Genomic DNA, 22,520 nt, shown 5'->3' on the forward strand with positions numbered 1-22,520 from the left:
ATTTTTGCTCTTTTTTCACTTATGTCACAAAAAATAAAAAACCCAGTGGTGATTAAATACCACCAAAATAAATCTCTATTTGTGTGAAAAAAAGGATAAAAATGTTGTTTGGGTACAGTGTTGCATGACATTCAAAATGTGAGAGCACTGAAAATTGGTCTGGACAGGAGGGGACGTATAAGTGCCCTGCATTGAAGTGGTTAAGCAGAGAAACCAAAAACGATATACACTCACTCTAGCACCTACCTAGGAGGGCGCTACAATGATATAGGACAATTTTCTCCGTGTTTTTGAAAAGTTTCCCAGCATTTAGTAAAATGCAGGGCTGAAGAAAATCCCCCCAATAACACATATTTACACTTGGCCATTAAGTGCGTTTTGGGAAGAAGAAGGAAGCAAACATGCTTCCTCGTACCTGTACAGTATGTACTGGGTATTTTACCTTATTTTAAAGGAAAACCAAACCGCAAGGAGCTGTGACCTCTTAATATACTTAAGTTTTTTAAAGAAAAAAGCAAAGACTCATGGATAATACTATTTTTATCTATATTTATTAAAGTTATTGCAAAGCAATTTTGCAGTTGATCTATACAAGTATTTTTCCCAAGACAATTTTTGTAACGGGCCCTGAGAACTTCCTACATAAACCTTTGTTTTCCTAATCACCCCCAAAAACCTCTAAACGTTCAGAACTCAGTATGCAGACATAGGCGTTCATCTCTGAAGTCAAACCTCTGACAAACTGTCTATAGGTTGATAAAACTTGTTGCATTGGACTGGGGGAATTGGGAGTGTTGACTAGACTGGGGGAATTGACTGAGCCCCAAATTCAGAACTGGGAGAAGGCATTTGAATTTTGAGCATCTGAGTTCAGAGGTTTTAGGGCATTCAGGATAATGAATAAGGGTTCATGAAAATACCTCTGATTTCAAGTTTTTAAAGTTAGTTTGAATAGCTTTAAATGGTATGTAACAGGTCTCCTTAAATGATATGTACATAAGCAACAAGAACATTTCAATCCATTGTCCAGTTGTATAATGTGGTTTCTACCACACATTCACATCTTGTAATATTAGCTTGTAGTGGAGAAAATGACAGCCCTGACCTCCACACTAATTGTCCAAAATTATATTCACAATGTATAACAAAAAGGGGGCCGCTATGTCAGACTATGTCATATAAGAATCTTAGAAAACATAACATATATAAAAATATTTAATTTTATTTGTATATAGATTTTTTATTTATTTTTTAACGGTGCAGTAAAACATTTTCCATATACAAGTAACAAATATCTAAAAACCCAAGATATTTGATCCATTACATTTACATATTATTAATGTGGCTGTATGTACTTGCTGTATAATTTGATTGTTATTCAACTGGACATTGAATTACTAAAGACAAGTTTGTTAAAATTAAAAGCGACACCAGAGTCCAGATAAGGCAGACATATTCTTTGAAATGCATAGATGACTGGAGCTCCTTGATTTAGGTTTGAATAACAAAGTGCATTATAATGCAATAGCTACTGCATGAAATGGATGAAATGTCTTGGATTTTTAGATAATTGTTATCTGCATATGGTTAAAGTTTTACATTACATTTTGTTTTTTAAATTGATCTATGCAAAATTAAAATAATATGTTATATATTCTAAAACATTATCTATAAACCCCCTTTTTTACACATCATAAATATGGTCTTGGACATTCAAGCTTTGGCCATCTTTGACAACTGTCTCCAGCTGTTGACACACCCACATCTTTATAGTACATTAATTGGCAGAAAATGCAGACAATCACATTGCCTTCACAAACTGAAAATATGTGTTTGATGACATTAAAAATGGTTATCTCATTTGGAAATTAATTTATAATATTTTTTGAACAAAGATGTCACAAAATCTAGACTTCACAGTAAAACCCAACTTGATCAAATACCAAATCGATATATAAGCCTTGAAGAAGGGTTAGGCCCTTCTCTGAAATGCATTAGTTGCATCTGATGTTCTTGTTCAATAAATATTGTACACAATTTCTAAGCAAAATTACAAATTTTAGTTAGATGCTCCCCAAACCACATCTATGATTTGATGTTTAGATGAGCATTTCTTCTTTTGTGATCAGAGATGCAGCAGCCTAGGACCTGAATCAGACCAAAGCCCTGCACTTTCACATTGGCAATGCCTGCGTATCCCCAACTCCTCTAAGAAGAACACATCTTCTTTTGAACAATAAAACCAATTCTCATTCCTACGGGTCCATCGCTACCACACATCTGTCAATTGCCTTTACAAGTCCGTTTTTCAATGGAGACGGTTAGGAAACAGAACTGTATTTTATCATTCATTTCCAGGTATCAGTGTTTGTTTATGTTTTTTAACCCTAAAAATTATGGTTTGGGTGGAAATTACTAGAATATTGTACATAGTCCTAGGTAGATTTTACATGCTGTACATAGTCATATTATCATTCTTTTTATAACTGGTGTGAATCAGCAGGGCAATCAATGTCCAGAGATGAAATCAACAAAGTGTTTAATACAGTCCCTGAGTCCTCCGCATCATCCTATCCACTCCAGTTATCTGGAAGCTATCATTGGTAGCTGCAAAGGAAAATTCAAATGGGTAAGTTAAAGGACAGTCCCAAGTAAACTGGCAAATACATGGAGGAAACATGTAAAACCTTTTTTATCTACCACAATATTTAAAAAGCAATGCAATCATTTTTATGTTTTATCCAGCTTTCCCATGAAATAAGTTTCATAGCATAAGTACAATGCAGGAATTTTTTAGAGCCTGCAGTTCTGCAGACTCTGGGTCACAGCGCCACCTTAGCCCTCCAATAGCCCACATAAGTAACTCCTCCTCCAGTCCATCACCATTCAACCCTTCATCACAGCCACTCCCTCTGAAAGTCTACTTCCAGCTGGTTTGCAGCAATTAATTAGAAGATAAAAACAAGTGATTTGCATATGGGATTCTGAGCATTTGACAAAAATTACAAAATATATTTTCCTGTAAAAAGTTGAGTTTGGCCTTTAAAGTAATAGACAGTCTTACCAACAAACAGAGGGGCTTGGGAGTTGTTGGAGTTTACTACTCTCATTTACTGGTTTACCATTTTAAATTGCTCAGTTTTCTTTTCTATTTTCCCTGCTCAGTTGAATTTATACAGTTTTGAAATTGAAATTTATGAATTAAACTGCAGGATCAGTTTGGCACTGTAGCAGTGGTAACAATAGTTACAATACAAGCTCCTCTCTCTTTCTTTGTAAATAATACAAGCCTCTGCCTCTTTACATACAGTGGGGCAGATCCACAAAAGAATTACGCCGGCGTATCTCTTGATACACCGCGTAATTTCAAATTTTGCGCGTCGTTTTTTTGTTTTGTATCCATAAAACAAGATACGACGGCATCTCGGATGGATCCGACAGGCGTACGTCTTAGTACGCCGTCGGATCTCAGGTGCATTCTTTCGGTGGCCGCTAGGTGGCGTTTCCGTCGATTTCCGCGTCGAGTATGCAAATTAGCTACACCCCTTGTTTTCAACAAGTTCGAAGGTGTACTTACCATAGGCAATGCCTGTGTATCCCCACCTGGAAGAAATCAGAGTATTAAGAATTAATAATAATATATAAAGATAAGATAACAATGCTAAACTGCTGTTTCAAAAGTCTTTCTATGCTGAAAAACTTAAAGGGGTTGTAAAGGAAAACATTTTTTCCCCCTAAATAGCTTCCTTTACCTTAGTGCAGTCCTCCTTCACTTACCTCATCCTTTGATTTTGCTTTTAAATGTCCTTATTTCTTCTGAGAAATGCTTACTTCCTGTTCCTCTGTCTGTAAACTACACAACGTAATGCAAGGCTTTCTCCCTGGTGTGGAGAAAGCCTCTTGAGGGGGGAAGGGGCGAACAGGCAAGTCAGGACACTCTCTACTTTGCAGATAGAGAAAGGAGCTGTGTGTTAGTGGGCGTCCTGACACTCCTGCTCGCCCCCTCAAGAGGCTTTCTCCACACCAGGAAGAAAGCCTTGCATTACTGTGTGGAGTTACAGACCGAAGAACAGGAAGTGAGGATTTCTCAGAAGAAATAAGGACATTTAAAAGAAAAATCGAAGGATGGGGTAAATAAAGGAGGACTGCACTAAGGTAAAGGAAGCTATTTAGGGAAAAAAATGTTTTCCTTTACAATCCCTTTAATCTCAGATGCAATTGGAATTGGGCTTAATCTCTCAGTTTAGGTCTACTTTTTAGAAATTGTTGGGACTTTAATTAGGCCTCATTTTATCAGTAAGCATTAGCATTAGCAAGAGAGGATGGGGTTATAAGGGCCTCCATATAAACTTCATGTAAATGTAACATTTTCCACAGCATGACTGGTAATGACTCTAAATTGTGCCTTCATTTTAAAAGCAGATACAGTTGTGCTCATAAGTTTACATACCCTGGCAGAATTTATGATTTCTTGGCAATTTGTCAGAGAATATGAATGATAAAACAAAAACATTTATTTTACTCATAGTTAGTGTTTGGCTGAAACCATTTATTATCAATCAACTGTGTTTACTCTTTTTAAATCATAATCACAACAGAAACTATCCAAATGACCCTGATCAAAAGTTTACATACCCTGGTTATTTTGGCCTGATAACAAGCACACAAGTTGACACGAAGGGGTTTGAATGGATATTAAAGGTAACCATCCTCACTTGTGATATGTTTGCTTGTAATTAGTGTGTGTGTATATAAGGTCAATGAGTTTCTGGACTCCTGACAGACCCTTGTATCTTTCATCCAGTGGTGCACTTACGTTTCTGGATTCTGAGTCATGGGGAAAGCAAAAGAATTGTCAAAGGATCTATGGGAAAAAGTAGTTGAACTGTATAAAACAGGAAAGGGATATAAAAAGATATCCAAGGAATTGAGAGTGCCAATCAGCAGTGTTTAATCTCTAACCAAGAAGTGGAAAATGAGGGGTTCTGATGAAACCAAACCACGGTCAGGTAGACCAACTAACGTTTCAGCCACAACTGCCAGGAAAATTGTTCAGGACACAAAGAAAAACCCACAAATAACCTCAGGTGAAATACAGGACTCTCTGAAATAATGTGGTGTGCCTGATACACAATAAGGAGGCATTTGAAGAAAGATAGGCTGCATGTCGAGACGCCATCACTACGCAAATGCCACAAAGTATATATTTACAATATGCCAAACAGCACATAGACAAGCCTCAAACCTTCCGGCACAAAGTCATTTGGATTGATGAGACCAAAATTGAGCATGGAGGTGGATCGCTGATATTTTGGGGATGTGTGAGCTACAAAGGCACAGTAAATTTGGTCAAAATTGATGGCCAGATAAATGCAGTATGTTATCAAAAAATACTGGAGGAACGGTTGCATTCATCAGCCAGGAAGTTGCTCATGGGATGTACTTGGACATTCCAACATGACAATGATCTAAAACACAAGGCCAAGTCGACCCGTCATTGGCTACAACAAAATAAAGTGAAAGTTCTGGAGTTCCCATCTCAGTCTCCTGACCTCAACTTTCTGTTCTAAAAGCAAAATGCTATGTGTGGTGGAAAACACTGAACACCACCCTGAACACCCCATCCCCACTGTGAAATATGGTGGTGACAGCATCATGTTGTGGGGATGCTTTTCTTCAGCAGGGACAGGAAAGCTCATCAGACTTGATGGCAAGATGGATAGAGCCAAATACAGGCCAATTGTAAAAGAAAACCTGTTATGCCACACACACACACACGATCGTTTTTAATAACATTTAAAAAAACGTCATTTTTTACAACCCGAAAAACGGTTGTGTGTACGCGGCATTAGAGTCCACAAAAGATTTGAGACTGGGGTGGAATTTCACCTGCCAGCGGGACAACGACCCTAAACATACAGCCAGAGCTACAATGGAATGGTTTAGATCAAAGCATATTCATGTATAAGAATGGCCCAGTCAAAGTCCAGACCTAAATCTGATTGAGAATCAGTGGCAAGTCTTGAAAATGGCTTTTCACAGATGTTCTGCATCCAATCTGACAGAGCTTGAGCTATTTTGCAAAGAAGAATGTGGTAAAAATGTCACTCTATAGATGTGCAAAGCTGGTAGAGACTTACCCAAAAATATTTGTAGCTGTAATTGCAACAAAAGGTGGTTCTACAATGTATTGACTTAGGGGGGGCTGAAAACAAACTACACGCCACACTTTTCACATATTAATTTGCAAAAAATTTAGAAAACCATTTATGATTTTCATCCCACTTCACAATTATGTGCCATTTTGCGTTTTTTTTCAACACCTAGCATACTGCTGTCATAACTTTCAGTCACTAGAACCTGAACCAATGATCATGAGATATGCCTTTTAGGCAAGAATATGAAGACTAACTGCCCGGCCCAATGCTTGCATAAACAAGGCAGGTAAAATTTCAGCTCAGACTGGGATGGGTGTGGGATAGAACTTCTACTGAGTTTGAATTACTACCTGTTTCCCCATTGGGAGGTTTACCCTAAATTCCTGCTCCAGTGACACCAGGGTGTGACAGGTGATGGATGTCAAACAGAACAGGAAATGAGGGGAAATCTCAAAAGTGACACCGCCAGGAATAGGAGCCCAACAGAATTTCAAAATCTCCTGCTAAATTATTGTTTTGGCTGGAGTTTATACAGTTTATAAAAACAAAGATAACTCAGCAAAATGCAGCGTAAAAAATCTGAGCACTTACCAGTCCCAGCATCCGTTAGGGTTGGTCAAAATGGTCCTGGCTTGAGGATAGAGGATGATGAAATTATTCAGATCAGCGACTTGGTTGTAACCGGCATATCTGGCAAACGTATCACCAACCTTCTCTCTGTAATACAAGGTTGTCAAATAATTGTAATGATTGTGGGAAAGAGTGTGAAGCTATAGACATGTAGATGCCTTCCTAACTGCGATGGATGGAGAGACATTCCTGTACTCAGATGTGCTTTTACAAGCTGCTATGTATCTTGAACCTCCACCAATGAACAAAAGCAGCACACACCCAATCACTTCTTTCTTTCTTCCTCTCAATAAAGAGATGCATAGCTTGGACATTGGCGTTGTTTTAACCAGTCCAAAAATATACAATACGTACAATATAGTACCACTAAGGTAGCTACAAATAACTAATTGTAACCCAATTAATGAGAACACTAACATAAATATACATTAAAAAGTAAAACAAACAAACTTGTGAAAAGTAAAAAATTACTATTATTTATTTTTTTTCAATTTTTTTTTTATATATATTATTAAATAGGATATATTAGATATTAGTCAATATATTGCCAATTTGCAAGATACTTTTATTATTACATCAGTAAAGATTATGACATTTACACATTACTCAGCCCAAATAACAACAATTTGTATTGGCTTCCTTGGTTTAAAGCAGAGATCTCCAAACGATGGCACTCCAGCTGTTATACTACTACACGTCCCAAAAGTGTCAGTCCACTTTATACCAATATTCTGTTTATGGACAGATGCAGTTGAATTTAATCACTTACTGGCCTTTTTTTGTCTTCTAGGAACTCCATTGGTGAGACCCTGGCTCTGCTTCTTTGAGTTGCAATCTTTCTGCTGCAATCTCCATATTGATCCATGAATAAAAAACCCAATAGGGAGAGTATGACCCTGGCTAGTGGGTGTAGCTGAGGACTCAGATGAAAAGATCCCTTCCTTACAGATTAACTAAGGTCAGAAGATGGAGCAGTACATGATAATGGAGAAAGTGGTGGTAAATCAGCTGCAACAGCATCTGGATACCCACAACCTACTTGATCCATTTCAGTCCGGGTTCCGCCCCGGACACGGGACAGAAACGGCCTTACTGAAAATATGGGACGATGCACTCGAGGCCGCAGACGAAGGAGAATCGTGTCTCCTGGTTCTGCTGGACCTAAGCGCAGCCTTTGACACAGTAGACCATAAATTGCTACTGAGACGACTCACAGAAGTCGCCGGAGTCACAGAAGACGCTTTACCATGGTTCTCCTCTTTTCTCGGAAACCGATCACAAACAGTGAAACTGGGATCTTTCACGTCAGAAAAACGCACGGTGCCTTGCGGGGTCCCCCAAGGGTCCCCCCTATCACCGGTGCTGTTTAATATCTATCTTCGTCCTCTCTTTGATATTATCAGTAGCCAAGAACTACTTTATCACTCTTATGCAGACGACACGCAATTGTATTTTCGCATCTGCCACAAAAAGGATCATCATCTCAGATTAGAGAAATGTCTCTCTTCAATAGAAAACTGGATGACTAAGAGTTATCTCAAACTCAATAGCGCTAAAACGGAACTGTTCATCTTCGATGCCAGTCGAAAGAGACTACCAGCAACAAACTGGACACCATCGCCCATTCTGGGACAAATCATCGCCCCTAGCTCCAAAGTCAAAAGTCTGGGAGTCACGTTTGACACCTTCATGACTATGGACGCACAAATAGGGTCAGTAGTCAGCGGGGCCCACCATTTGATGCGCCTACTACGCAGACTCATTCCATTTATCCCCAAAGAAGACGTAGCAGTCGTGGTGGGAACAATTGTGAATTCCAGACTGGACTATGCAAATGCCCTTTACCTCGGGCTCCCCAAGTACCAAATCGCTCGTCTTCAAGTCGTACAGAATACGGCCGCAAGACTTGTGACTGGGAAAAAATCTTGGGAATCAATCTCACCTTCACTGAGATCCCTTCACTGGTTGCCAGTGAAAGACAGAATTGCATTCAAAGCACTCTGCCTGACACATAAGTGCATCCATGGGAAGGCTCCTAGATATCTATGCGACAAGATCAAACCGCACAATTGCAACCGCATTCTGCGTTCCACCGACCAAAAATTGGTCATGGTTCCTAAAACCAAATACAAATCTAAAGGAGAAAGAAGGTTTGCTTTCCAGGGCCCCAGGCTTTGGAATGCTTTACCAACCAGCATTCGGTTGGAGCAAAATCACCTGTCGTTCAGAAGGCAGATCAAGACTCTGCTTTTCTGATGGCATGAGACACAAACAACCAGCGCCCAGAGGCGATTCAGTTCGCATGTGCCGCGCTATATAAATTTTTCATTCATTCATTCATTCATGTCCCCTGGCCTAAACTCAGGAAGTCCCGTCTTCATCTATTGCCTCCTTCTGACATGTTTTGCAAATAAATAGAGCAAGTCGGACAGTCAGGTCATATACATTATTTTAACATGCAAAAGCAGACAGAAGGATATTACCTGCCCTGGAGACATCCATGGAATGCAATATGAAGCCTGCATCCTAAGATATAATTAAATAAAAGTTATGTTTTATAACCATAGAGTAGACAGTTCATCATTATGGTGTGTCTACAAAAGCCCCTAATCACTTACTTGTTCCACTTGCACATGCTGAAGGGACATAGATGTATCCTGCTGAGTCCATGCCATAAGTGATAGCAGGGGCCAGGTTGAAAAATTCGGATTGGTCAAACAGGATCAGCTGCAGATATGAGATATAATACACTTAGAATTTTTTTGTGAAGGGAGAAGGGGCATTCAAAAAAGTAACACATTGACCCAGAAGGTCTCAGCACAAACACACACTGACACTGGAGTTTTGGGATCAAAGAAAAATAATACCATCACCATAGCTCCCAACTGTCCCTGATTTCGAGGGACTGTCCCTGATTTGGAGCAATGTCCTTCTGTCCCTCTTTCCTCCTCATTTGTCCCTCATTTTGGTCTGATCTATATAGTTGTATATAAAATTCATTTTTTATCTTTTAAAAAGTGTTTCCCAATGCTAAACCTTTCATCCAAATTCTAAATTGCTGCATTTATAAATTTTTTTGTTCAACCAGCATTCAAATGACCCAATTTCCCCATCCACGCATTTGAGGTGGATGAGGGAATCCTCCCACTATGCTATTGTGTTCTAACGGTGGGGAGACTGTAGCAAGCATCACTGACATAGAACATACCACTGGTTGCAGCCATTTAAAAAATTGAATCCCAGAATACAGAGCTTCTGGCTGATATTATTTATTTATTATTTATTTATTAAAATTCTTAAAAGTACAAAAAAAGTACAAAACGCAGTCAGTTACCCGTAGGCCTCGATGCGCCGAGAACAACAATACAGCAACAACCAAAAAAACACACACAGGCAGCGGAACAGATCAAATTTAAAATAGTTAGCAGATCAAAGAACTATAAAAACCTATGTAATTCCATAGGCTAGACTGAAAAGCTCAGTTTTTAAAAGCTTCCTGAACTTAAAAAGATCATTCTCAAGCCTTAATTTTAGAGGCAGGGAGTTCCAAAACTGTGCTCCCTGGACCGCACTCGTCCTCCCTCCGCATTTTTTCTTACGAAATTTAGGAATCACCAAATCACCAAAGTTTCCAAATTAGCCGACCTTAAGGTACGGTTGGGCACATACTTGGTGAATTTTTCCTGCAGGTACACTGGCCCCTTGCCATGGGTAGCCCTGTGCACCATGCATCCAGTCTTAAACAGAACCTGTTCCTTCACGGGTAGCCAATGCAGGGCTCTCAGCAATGGCGTGATGTGGTCACGACGACCAACACCCGTGAGTAGCCTCGCAGCGGCATTCTGAATAAGCTGTAATTTGTGCATGATGTTATTAGGTAAACCCAGGTACAAAGCATTACAATAATCTAATCGACTTCCGATAATGGCATTGACCATGGAGATCTTATGCGATTCTTCAATGAAGCGAAAAGTCGACCTCAGGAGTTTCAAGTGGAAGTGACAAGAACTCACCACCTGGTTTACCTGCGGTCGTAGCGTCAATCTCTCGTCCAAGATGATTCCCAAATCCCTGACCTGGGTGACTGGCACTGGGACCGATGAAAATGGTAGTAAAGAGCCCATATCACCTTGCCCATTCAGCGCAAGGTCAAAAAGGTCAATTTAAAGCCCCCCCTGACTATCTCACACTCACTGTATACATCAGACCTACGATATTTCTCCATCCATGGCTGCCAAAACAAAATACCAGGTGCTCCTGGATATGGGGAGCATGTTACATTCTCCCATGACGCATTTCTCAGGTCTAGTGGCCAAACATAAAACCCAAGCACTGTCACATAGAGGTGACATCATTGCTCCCACTAAGGTCCGACACCAGCCAAAGACAGGTCTTTTACAGCGATTGTAGCAAAGGACAAAAGAAAAGCAGACAACTGTGAAGATAAGTATATATCGTTTAGAGGGTGAGCAAGGTGAAAGGGTCTCTTTAGTTCCATAAGTTATAAGTATACCATATTTTATGCAACGACGGTCCTAAGAATCTGCTATCCTCCATGTTCTTATAAAATACCTTTATGTAGAACTATGTCACAAACTTTACCTGTCCAGACTGTCCGGCACTACTGCTGGGTTTCTGAAAGGAAGAGAGATGACATCAGTCTAAGAATCAGTTATGGGCCTCAAAATTACTGGAAACAATTCTCAGTTCACCTGCAGTCCACCATAGAGGTGATTTAGAGCTTCATAAGCACCGTTGTAGTTGCAGTTATTGATATAGACATCGTTCAATATTCCACAGGTACCTCCGTAGCTGTCGGTAGGCTGGAGGGAAAAAAAAAATATTCAGAGTTCAAAAGTTCCAATTTAAAGTGGCTGTAAACCTTTTACATGAAAAATTAACAAACCATATCTTTCTATAATGTGTCCTCTCCTCAATTCAAAGCACCTAGAGCAGGGGTTGTCAAACATTCTAAACAGTGGTCCAGTTTACTGTCCTTTGGACTTTAGGGGGGCCGGATCCTGGCCATTGGCAATAGAGAAGGTCCCGACATCAGTGGGAGGAATTGTGCCCTATCATTGGCGTAATTAGGCCCTATTGTTGGTATCAATGGGAGGAATTGTGCCGCATCATTGGCGTAATTGGGAGGAATTGTGCCCCATTGCTGGTCTCAGTGGAGGAAAATAATGCCCCATTGTTGGTATCAATGGATGAAACAGTGCCCCAAAGGCCGCATAAAAGCAAGCAGTTTTTATAGCTCTGAAATATCCCATGGTGCTGTACAGAGAACACTGAGCCATTCATCTCAGTCTTTGCTCCTAACAAAACAGGGGGCATGTCCTATAGATGGGTAATTGGACTGAGAAGCTTGGGAATATAAGGTAATCAGGTGTGACTCACCATCCCGTGTTCAGCAGCCACATTGTATACAGTTTTTATAGATGCAGAGCTTATATACCCTGTGTAGAACTCCTGCAGCTTCTTGGCCACCCCTGTGAGCAACAGAAAATAGAAAATCAGCCCTGGAACACAGTTCACATTATACAACACCTCATAATTTAAAACAAAAAATGCAACCTTTACACCAAATCAATATCCTATTTCTGTATCAATATGAATTTAAATATGATATAAAACATTGTTATTACATACTCAATAAACCAACATAGATAATGATTAGACATGTGCGATTTGTTTTATTACGAATCAAAAGTCAGATTTTTTTTTTTATTTGGATCTATTGGAATCTCTGAATCACAATAGTAACGCATTTCAACAAAACCAAAATAAATGATAACAAAAGCAACAAATTTATATGTCTTCATTTGTTTCATTTGGATGACATGATGCGATAGTTTGAGACGTATTAATGTTTAAAGTATCCGAAATAACATAATGACATAACCAATGATCCGGCAGGTGGGGTTGAATGGGAGCCGTTTTCCCAGCGATCGCCCCTGGGGGAAGAGAGCGCAGAAGAAGAGAATTGCTGGTGTCTTGACGATCTAGTTCCCCTATCGATATGGTTCCCTGCTTGACTACGCCGGCGCAGACGAAGCCTGTGGAAATCTCCGAACCTCGGGCGGCATCCAGGTTCATTGCTTAACATCCCTGTGGATTGGAGGATGTTAAAAAAAGAGCCAAGAGGCCGAGCGAGCGCAGCGAGCCGTCCGAGCGAAGCGAGGACGTGAGGCCGACTGGCCACTTACAGCAAATTCCATGTCGCCCTGGACCTCTTGCTACAGCTGATCAGTTTCGGTGATTTCTGTTGGCTCGGATTGCGCCTGCGCAGTCAAGAGGGGAACCATATCGATAGGAGGAACCATATTGGCAGATCACCGGCCCGATCACAGAGCGGGGATAGCCTGCCGTAACAGCTTACATTAGAATTGCTGTCTGCTTGATGTCACACACAGCCCCGCCTACTAATTCGACGCCTGTGACAGACAGAATGCCGGTTTAATGCTGGGATGTGTTCTGTCTGTGACAGGCATCGAGTCAGGAGGCGGGCTGTGTGTGACGTCAAGTGGACGGCAATTCTAATGTAAGCTGTTACAGCGGGCTATCCCCGCTCTGTCATCTGGTCTGCAATTCTCTTCCTCCATGCTCTCTTCCCCTGTTATGATCCGGCCGCCCTCTCTCTTCCTTTGCACAGGTCACACTGCAATCATGGACATAGGTGAGGCTGCAATGGTGGGCACATGTGAGGCTGCAATGGTGGGCACATGTGACGCTGCAATGGTGGGCACAGGTCACTCTGCAATGGTGGGCACAGGTCACGCTGCAATGGTGGGCACAGGTCACGCTGCAATGTTGGGCACAGGTCACGCTGCAATGGTGGGCACAGGTCACGCTGCAATGGTGGGCACAAGTGAGGCTGCATTGATGGGCACAGGTCACACCTGCAATGATGGGCACAGACGAGGCTGCAATGGTGGGCACAGGTCACGCTGCAATGATGGGCACAGGTGAGGCTGTATTGGTGGGTACAGGTCAAACTGCAATGATGGGCACAGATCTTTCTAATGTATATGTTTGACCTTAACGGCTAGGTTCACCTTTATGAGTGCTGCAACATTGAACATGGGAATGTGGCTACCAGCATAGGAACTTTGGTGGCTCCTTTAATGCTATGAGGGTGAAGAGCTGTCATATAACAGACGAGGCACCTTTAGGGCCCACTATGCAACACAATTTCTTAACTGCTAAAATCACAATTGTACAAAATACAACATAAGAGCCTATGAAACCAAAAGAAATCTATATATATAAAACTCAACGTGTGTGTGTGTATGTATGTTCCAGCATCACGTCCAAACGGCTAAAGATATTAACATGAAACTTGGCACACATGTTACTTATATGTCAGCAACAAACATAGGATAGGTGGTTTAACCCTTACCCACCCCCATTGGCCATGGGCGGGGTTTTTCTTTAAAGTCCCATTCAACTCTATGGGAAATACATGTTACTTCATGTTCCAGCATCACGTCCAAACGGCTAAAGATATTAACATGAAACTTGGCACACATGTTACTTATATGTCAGAAACAAACATAGGATAGGTGGTTTAACCCTTACCCACCCCCATTTGCCATGGTCGGGGTTTTCCTTTAAAGTCCCATTCAACTCTATGGGAAATACATGTTACTTCATAACTTCCAAACGGCTGTAGATATTTCGATAACACTTGGTCACATGTTACTTATATGTCCACTTAAACTATAGGATAGTTAATTTATCCCTTAAAGCGGTCCTCCACCCTAAAGTGGAGTCCCGCTGATCGGAACCCTCCCCCCCTCCGGTGTCACATTTGACACCTTTCAGGGGGGAGGGGGGTGCAGACACCTGTCTAAAGACAGGTATTTGCACCCACTTCCGGCCACACGCTACGGGCGAAAGACGGGCATTCCGTCACATCCCGTCTGTCGCCCGTTGTGTGCTGGGAACACTCGGCTCCCAGCACACAGCGTGTGAGCCAATCGGCGGGCGCAGCGCGACTCGCGCATGCGCCGTAGGGAACCGGGCAGTGAAGCCGCAGCGCTTCACTTCCTGGTTCCCTCACCGTGGATGGAGGGGGGAGCAGCAGGGTGACGAGCGATCGGCTCATCCTCTGCTGCGATCACCGCTGGACTCCAGGACAGGTAAGTGTCCTTATATTAAAAGTCAGCAGCTGCAGTATTTGTAGCTGCTAGCTTTTAATATATTGTTTTAGTGGCACATCCGCTTTAACTACCCCCATTTGTGAGGGTCAGGGTTTTTGTTTAAAGTCCCATGCAAATCAATGGGAAATGTATGTTCCCACATAACTTCTGTACGCCTGGAGATATTTCAATAATACTGTACCTGGTACACATATTACTTATATGCCAAATAAAAATATATGACAGTTAAATTAACCCTTACCTACACTCTTATATAAAAGATGGGTATATTTATATTACTATGATTTTCCTCCCCAAAAGGTTAAGATAGGAAGACAGGGCAACGCCGGGTATTCAGCTAATAAATAAAATAAAACCAAAGAACATAAATAATAAAATCACCTTGTATGAGGACACTGTCTTTTGTTCCAGAAAAGATGAAGACACGTCCACGGCCCAGGTTAGACAATGGGTCAATGAATCCTGTGTTTGCAGCGGTTTGTGTATACGTTCTTATTGCAAGAAGACCGATGGCAGAAGGGATTTTCATACATGTGGTGGAGGCTGTTAATGCGTTTCCCAACGCACAATAATAGGGACCTATAAGTACATAGAACAGACAAACCTGTGACTTCTCTACCATCTCTCATCTCCTGAAATTCTCTGCACTGCTGGAGGACTCTTCTGCTTCCTCTGTCTAACTCTCCTCTCCTGAAATACACTGCACTGCTGGAGGACTCTGCTTCTTCCTCTAACTCTCCTCTCCTGAAATACTCTGCACTATTGGATGACTTTTTCCCTCCGCTGTCTAACTCACTTTTCCTGAAATACTCTGCACTGTTGGAGGACTTTCTTCCTTCCACTAATCTGATCTTTTGCTTCAAATATGTTACATCTGGGCATACCATGAAGACCAACCAGCCTCTCACCAGCTGTTGGCTGTTATAATTACCTCCTGCAAAGATAGCGGCTCCTGTGACCTTTCCTGAGTGTGCCACGTGAAACTGATTGGCCATGTAGGCCCCGGAGGACAATCCAGAAACTGTCGCAGTGCTATCCAAATTGTAGCTGCCTATAAAAAAAAAAAAAGTAGGATAATCAGCAATACATACTTTTTCAGAAAACAGTAATAGGCTTGATTTGATTGGCAGATAGAAATTGACCAGTAGTTTGTTGAGACTCTCCCTGTTCTCGCTGATGCAAAACTGTCCTGCCGCTAGCCAATTTCTTTTAAGAGATAAGGGACTGCAGTTGACATTGCATTATAAAACTGGCAAGCAGCTGGACATTTTTGATGAGGAAGAATTGGCCAAAGTGCACTACAGACAAAAAAATACCAGTAGGTGTTTTAATACAGGAATAAAGAGACCACAGAAGACGTAGCTCCCAACTGTCCCTGATTTTGAGGGACTGTCCCTGATTTGGAGCAATGTCCCTCTGCCCGCCTCATTTGTCCCTCATTTTGGTCTGATCTATATAGTTGTATATAAAATGTACTTTTTATCTTTCAAAAAGTGTTTTCCAGAGCTAAACTTTTCATCTGATTTAAAAAATTGCTGCATTTGTAAATTCCAAATATAAAGGAATAGTAGTAGTAAAAAAAAGCACTTTTTTTTTAGTACAATTGTCCTTTAAGGGGGCGTGACAAGGTTTCCTATGCCTGCATACTTTTGCTGATAGGTGTCCCTCATTCCCATATGAAAAAGTTGGGAGGTATGCCGAAGACTCAGCAGTGTAAAATTGTCTGGCAGCAGGAAATTTTTAATGAACAAAGCTAGGCCCAAATGTGTTAGGCTGCATTCACACCTAGGCGTACTGAATCGCGGCGTTTTGTCCCGCGAATTGCGACGGAAAATAGCGGCGTTTTGTACCGCGATTCACGGCGACAAAACGCCGCGATTGTGAATGCAGCCTCACCCCCTCTATGGAGATGGTTCACATCTCCTATGCCGAACGCCGAAAGACGCCTGAAAAAAAGGTCCAGGACCTTTTTTCAGGCGGCAGGCGTCAGGCGTCCGGCGTTCGGCGTGGAGATGTGAACCATCTCCATAGCCGACCATGTAAAATCACCCCTCCAGCGTATGAGGGGCGGCTGCGGCGTCGCGCTTCAGGCGTATATACGCCTAGGTGTGAATGCAGCCTTCGAGTCAAAGAGCACAGGCTGGGACTTTACAAGATATAAGATACTGCATAGGGCAGAGTAAAATTGGCCAATATCAGGGATATGATAGGGGATGTTATGGGGATAAAGGGTGTGTTTAATGTGGCTGATAAAATATGAGGTGGTTTATGTGCACTCTCTTCTTGCAAATGTTTTTTTTTTCCTTTCAAATAGTGCAGCAATGTGTTATGAACAAATGGCAGTTATGATAGGCCCTATCTACAATAAAAAAAATAAAAACACTCACAAAAGAAATGAAAACCCCTGAAAAAAAGCACACATTATTTATTAAATAGAAAAGTTGCAGCAACAAAATATAACCCAACATAAAAAAGAATATACCCTCAAAAAAAATAAAAATAAAAATGAAGCCCCTAAAATACCACCACTGAAACAAAATCTTATAGCTAGATTCAGAGAGAGTTACGGCGGCGTATCAGTAGATACGCCGTCGTAACTCTGAATCTACACCGTCGTAAATTTAAGCGTATTCTGGAAACAAGATACGTTTAAATTAGGCTAAGATACGAGTGGCGTAAGTCTCCTACGCCGTCGTATCTTAGGGTGCATATTTACGCTGGCCGCTAGGTGGCGCTTCCGTTGTTTTCCGCGTTGAATATGCAAATGAGCAAGATACGCCAATTCACGAACGTACGTGCGCCCGTCGCAATTAGTTACGCCGTTTACGTAAGAGATATGCCGGCGTAAAGATAAATCTGCTCCCTAAGTGGCGCAGCCCATGCATGGTATGGACGTCGGAACAAGCCTATCTTTTTACGTCATTTGCGTAAGCCGTACGCGAATAGGGCTGTGCGTAAGTTACGTTCACGTCATAGGCAGTGTTCGACGTATCTTAGGCATTCTATCCGACGAATGCGCATGCATGCGCCGTTCGTATAAAATGTCAAATACGTGGGGTCACACTAAATTTTAATAAAACACGCCCACATCATCCACATTTGAATTAGGCGGGCTTACGCCGGACTACATACGCTATGCCGCCGTAACTTAGGGCGCAAGTTCTTTCTGAATACGGAACTTGCGCCCTAATCTGAGATACGTTACGCCCACCGACAGATACACTCTTGTATCTGAATCTGGCTATTAATTTTAAAGTAAAGACTTAAAAAAGTAAAGTAAAAAAAAGTTTGCTTTGGACAGGACCACAGCTTTAAAGTAACCAATGACCTCAAATCAACCACAAAATAAAATGAAAGACAATAAAGCACCCAATAAAAAAATAAAAAATAAAAAGCCAGCAAAGGTGTTGATCGCCCCAAAGAGATAGCAATCAGAATTACAAACTGACCCTGAACTTGCCCAATTCAGTTTGTCAGCTTTCCTTACAAGAAGTTAATCAATTGACAATATGGCTGCTCTGCACCTCACCTATTTAGTGAGGGAATGGTTTATCCCAAAAAAAAAAAACCTTATTGGCCCTTTTAATGCTGCGTACACACGATCGGTCCATCCGATGAGAACGGTCTGATGGACCGTTTTCATCGGTTAACCGATGAAGCTGACTGATGGTCAGTCGTGCCTACACACCATCGGTTAAAAAAACGATCGTGTCAGAACGCGGTGACGTAAAACACAACGACGTGCTGACGGAACGAAATATAATGCTTCCAAGCATGCGTCGACTTGATTCTGAGCATGCGTGGATTTTTAACCAATGATCGTGCCTACTAATGATCGTTTTTTTTTCTATCGGTTAGGAATCCATCGGTTAAATTTAAAACAAGTTGGCTTTTTTTTAACCTATGGATAAATAACCGATGGGGCCCACACACGATCGGTTTGGTCCGATGAAAAAACGTTCATCAGACCGCTCTCATTGGTTTGACCGATCGTGTGTACGCGGCATTAGCCTACTGGCCATAGTTCAAAGGCCATGCAGTGCATTATTGTTTTAAAAAAAAAATCTGCTTGGCGAATATGCACAAAATTTGGTCAGAACAAGGAATTTCGAACCCACACAAATCAATGGTGGTGGAGAACCCGAACCTCATCCCTATTTTCAAATGCACTGGCTATTGGTATTAATAAGTAATAACACCGGAGATTGTTGATCCAGGGAATGTCCAATTGTCTTAGGAAATACATTTTATAAGGGTTTGTTTTGCCTTCCTCTGGATCAGCTGTGGGTTCTGGGCCTTGAAGATGCAGGTTTTTTAATTTCATGCCTTTTGCTTCAATTCAATAGACACGTGTCTTTTTTCAAGACTTTCAAGTATGTCTTTATCATCATTTAAGTATTTCGTTATGGAAGTCACATAAGGTCGCGTACACACCGTCGGACCAAACCGATGAAAACGGACCTAAGTTCAGTTTCATTGGTCCAAACCGACCAAGCATTGAACTTCGTTTTTTTCAGCTGTCGTGTGTTTTACGACACCGCGTTCTGACCCGATCGGATTTTGAACTGATGGTGTGTACACACATCAGACCATCAGGCCACTTAAGCGGTGGACCGATGAAAACGGTCCGTCGGACCGTTCTCATCGGATGAATCGGTCGTGTGTACAGGGCCTCAGGAGTAGGGATGAGCTCCGGCGTGTTCGCACACTCCATGTGCAGAGCCCACCAGGAAGTCGGCACGGCGCTGTGCTAATCACAGGCAGGGAGACATTGTCCCGATGCTCGGCTACAGAGATCAGGAAATGTCTCACTGTTTGTGATTAGCGCAGCGCCGTGCTGACTTCCTGGTGGGTTCTGCACATGGAGTGTGCGAACACGCCAGAGCTCATCCCTAATAAGGAGCAATGCACAGTCCTAGCACTATAGACAATAGGTAGGTCACCCACTGACCTTAGCGGCAAACATCTGCTATTCTATAAGACAAGGCATAGATACTAACTTCCCCAAATTTACTGGGACAGTCCTACTTCTCGGTCCTCTGTCCCAATGATGCCAAGTCCCAGACTGTGTTTTGGGATCATAGCATCAACTCTTCAACATAAACTCAAAAAAAAATAATAACTGAGGGGACCATGGCCACCAGTGGGTAATTTGAACATATTCAGGGACGGCACCGCCCAGAAAGTGGTTGTGATCTGGGTGAGACTGCCCAGAAGGTGGGCATGTCAAATGTGGGGCATGAATGGGGATGATACATTTTATGGATAACTATGACAAGGCTATTTATAAAATTTAAGAAGGGGAGAAGGTAAGAATCACTCCCCACCCGCTGATATAAACCTTCCAGGCACTCCCTTTGGATTACCAGATGCAAACCCTGAGTAAGCTTCAGGTCGATTGGTGTCAGGGTCAACGGCCTCTTCCTTGTCATGCAACAGTTTCTAGGCCTGGTGACTGACTGCTCAGACATAAGCGCTACATGTTAGGATGAGGTCACATGCTCCTCCATAATAGGAAGGCTTGTGCATTTACTAAATGCTCCAAATGGAGGAGTAGTGCAGTGTTCATGACTGCGTTGGTGTTGGTTTTACAAGAGAACCTGTCACTTATCCCTGAATGGACATATTCTTTTTTTGTGTGTTTCAGTGATTGGCTAGCTGATTTGAAATGAATTGGCTGCAGTTAAGCACAAAAATCTGCACCTGTCAAATACTCAAGAATTAAGCAACCAATTGCTGGAAGGGAAGAAGTTAGTTGATCTTACCAAGCCGGGACTGGGCGCTGCAGAGCCCAATGAGGGCAAGGAGAAGGATGTACCCCATCATTTTAGCAGGTAGGCAAGGTGATGGCTGGAGTGCGGCGCCCGTCCTCTTCCACTGGGATTTATATATCCTGAGCAGCCGATAATCTGAGAGGCGACGAAAACACTGTGTGAAGACCAGCTGCTGAGCAACCTTGGTTGAGTATAAGTAATTATTAACCTTAATGAAAAGGACAACTCCCCCCAAATCTGATATGTTAGTATGGCAAAGTTTCTTTCAAGGTAAATCACATTCTGGTCTTATATAATTATCCATACTAGAATAAAAAAAAACACGGCCGACCAACTGTCATAGCTATCAAAAAGACAAAGGTTGGTGACCCTGAATAATTCCCTGTGTAATAAGGAGAACCAGTGTTATTAGAGGGACACTTCCATTATAGGCCTGCTAGAGAAGGCTAAAACTGCCAAAAGACCTTACAGTGTCACTAAACCCACATCATAAAAAAACTATCAATAAATTGTGTTTTACATGCTGTTCATACTCACTCAGTCACTATGAGATTCGTTTTCTGTATTCTGCAAAAATTCTGGTTGATCCTGCTGCTCTCTATCTCCCCCTTCTGTCCATGTCCCCGATTCAGCTAGGGATTTTGCAGCTGTGGCGGCAACTCTGTACAGTTTTCAGTGAGTTTATATGGTGAGCAGCCCATGTGACTATAGAGTCATACATGTGGGTGTATACAAAGTGGTAAATGACAGCCCACTCCCTCCCTCCTCCTCCTCAACATTTTTTTTATATGGGGTTCTTCCCAAAACCTATACCAGGCCCTTTGGGTCTGGTATAGATTTTAAGGGGAACTCCATGCTAAATAAAAAAAAAACAGTGAGGGGTCCCTCCCAATATCTATACCAGACCCTTAGGGTCTGACATCGATTTTAAGGGGAATTTGTTTTAAAAAAATGGCGTGGGTTGCCCCTCAAAATCCAAATCAGACCCTTATCCGAACATGCATCCTGGCAGGTCAGGAAAGGGAGGGGACGAGCAAGCGCTCCCTCTCCTCAACCATACCAGGCCGCTTGCCCTCAACATGGGGAGGGTGCTCCCAAAAGCACCTTGTTCCCATGCTGATGGTTTTTACTTTTTGACACTTTTTTTGGTGAATGGGTATGGGTATGGGTACAATGTACCAATACCCATTCACATAGGGGGGGAGATCTTGGCCTCTACCCGGACAATCACCGGCCAGGGTTGTCAGGAAGAGACCCTTGTCCCAATCAACACCCCAAAGCACCCTCCCATGGAGGCAGAGTTTTTTCATTTTTTATATTTTTCAGGTCCGTCTTTTTTTTTTAAATAAAGGAATTGTCAAAAACTGTCTCTTGTGGTTTTTACTTTTTGACACTTTTTTGGTTGAATTGGTAGGGGTACAATGTACCCGATACCCATTCACATGGGGGGCGGGATTTGGGGGCCTTCTTGTTAAAGGTGGCTTCCAGATTCCGTTAAGCTCCCCGCCCGCAGACAACCACTGGTCAGGGTTGTCGGGAACCTTGTGGCCTGGTATGGTTAGGGGGGGCGCCCCCTCCATCCTGACCTCCAGGCTTCATGCTCGAATAAGGGTCTGGTATGGATTTTGGTGTGGGTTCCCCTTAAAATGCATACCGAGCATGCAGGCCAGCAGGCACTGTTTCTTAGTTATTGAAGAACTGTCAGATGGCAGAGTTTGCAGATGGCAGGAGCCTTCGTCGGTACCAGAGGTTTTTTCTTTCTTTTTTTGGGCAGCGGTTCCGGCATGATTGAC

At 42.1% G+C, this 22,520-nt stretch overlaps 1 protein-coding gene across 1 annotated transcript; it reads right to left on the reverse strand.

The window, feature by feature from the left end:
• Positions 1-529: 529 nt before the first annotated feature.
• LOC120932813 lies at positions 530-20,834 on the reverse strand. The gene is made up of 11 exons (XM_040345550.1): positions 20,719-20,834; positions 15,885-16,004; positions 15,335-15,532; positions 12,189-12,280; positions 11,501-11,611; positions 11,391-11,423; positions 9,407-9,515; positions 9,272-9,314; positions 6,750-6,875; positions 3,578-3,603; positions 530-2,607 (listed from the first exon to the last, which is right to left on the reverse strand). Exons 1-11 carry the CDS (start codon positions 20,777-20,779, stop codon positions 2,540-2,542), a joined length of 987 nt encoding a protein of 328 aa, XP_040201484.1. The 5' UTR covers positions 20,780-20,834; the 3' UTR covers positions 530-2,539.
• Between the last annotated feature and the right edge of the window lie 1,686 nt (positions 20,835-22,520).

Source organism: Rana temporaria, chromosome 3 (assembly GCF_905171775.1).
Source record: "Rana temporaria chromosome 3, aRanTem1.1, whole genome shotgun sequence".
Lineage (NCBI taxonomy): Eukaryota > Metazoa > Chordata > Amphibia > Anura > Ranidae > Rana > Rana temporaria.

Excerpts from the sequence above, each read along its gene's own strand:
- LOC120932813 (XM_040345550.1), bottom strand. The coding sequence starts at position 20,779 with ATGATGGGGTACATCCTTCTCCTTGCCCTCATTGGGCTCTGCAGCGCC. Across the intron at positions 16,005-20,718 it reads CAGCGCCCAGTCCCGGCTTG|GCAGCTACAATTTGGATAGC; the intron begins GTAAGATCAACT and ends TTTTTTTTATAG. Across the intron at positions 15,533-15,884 it reads AGCCGCTATCTTTGCAGGAG|GTCCCTATTATTGTGCGTTG; the intron begins GTAATTATAACA and ends ATGTACTTATAG.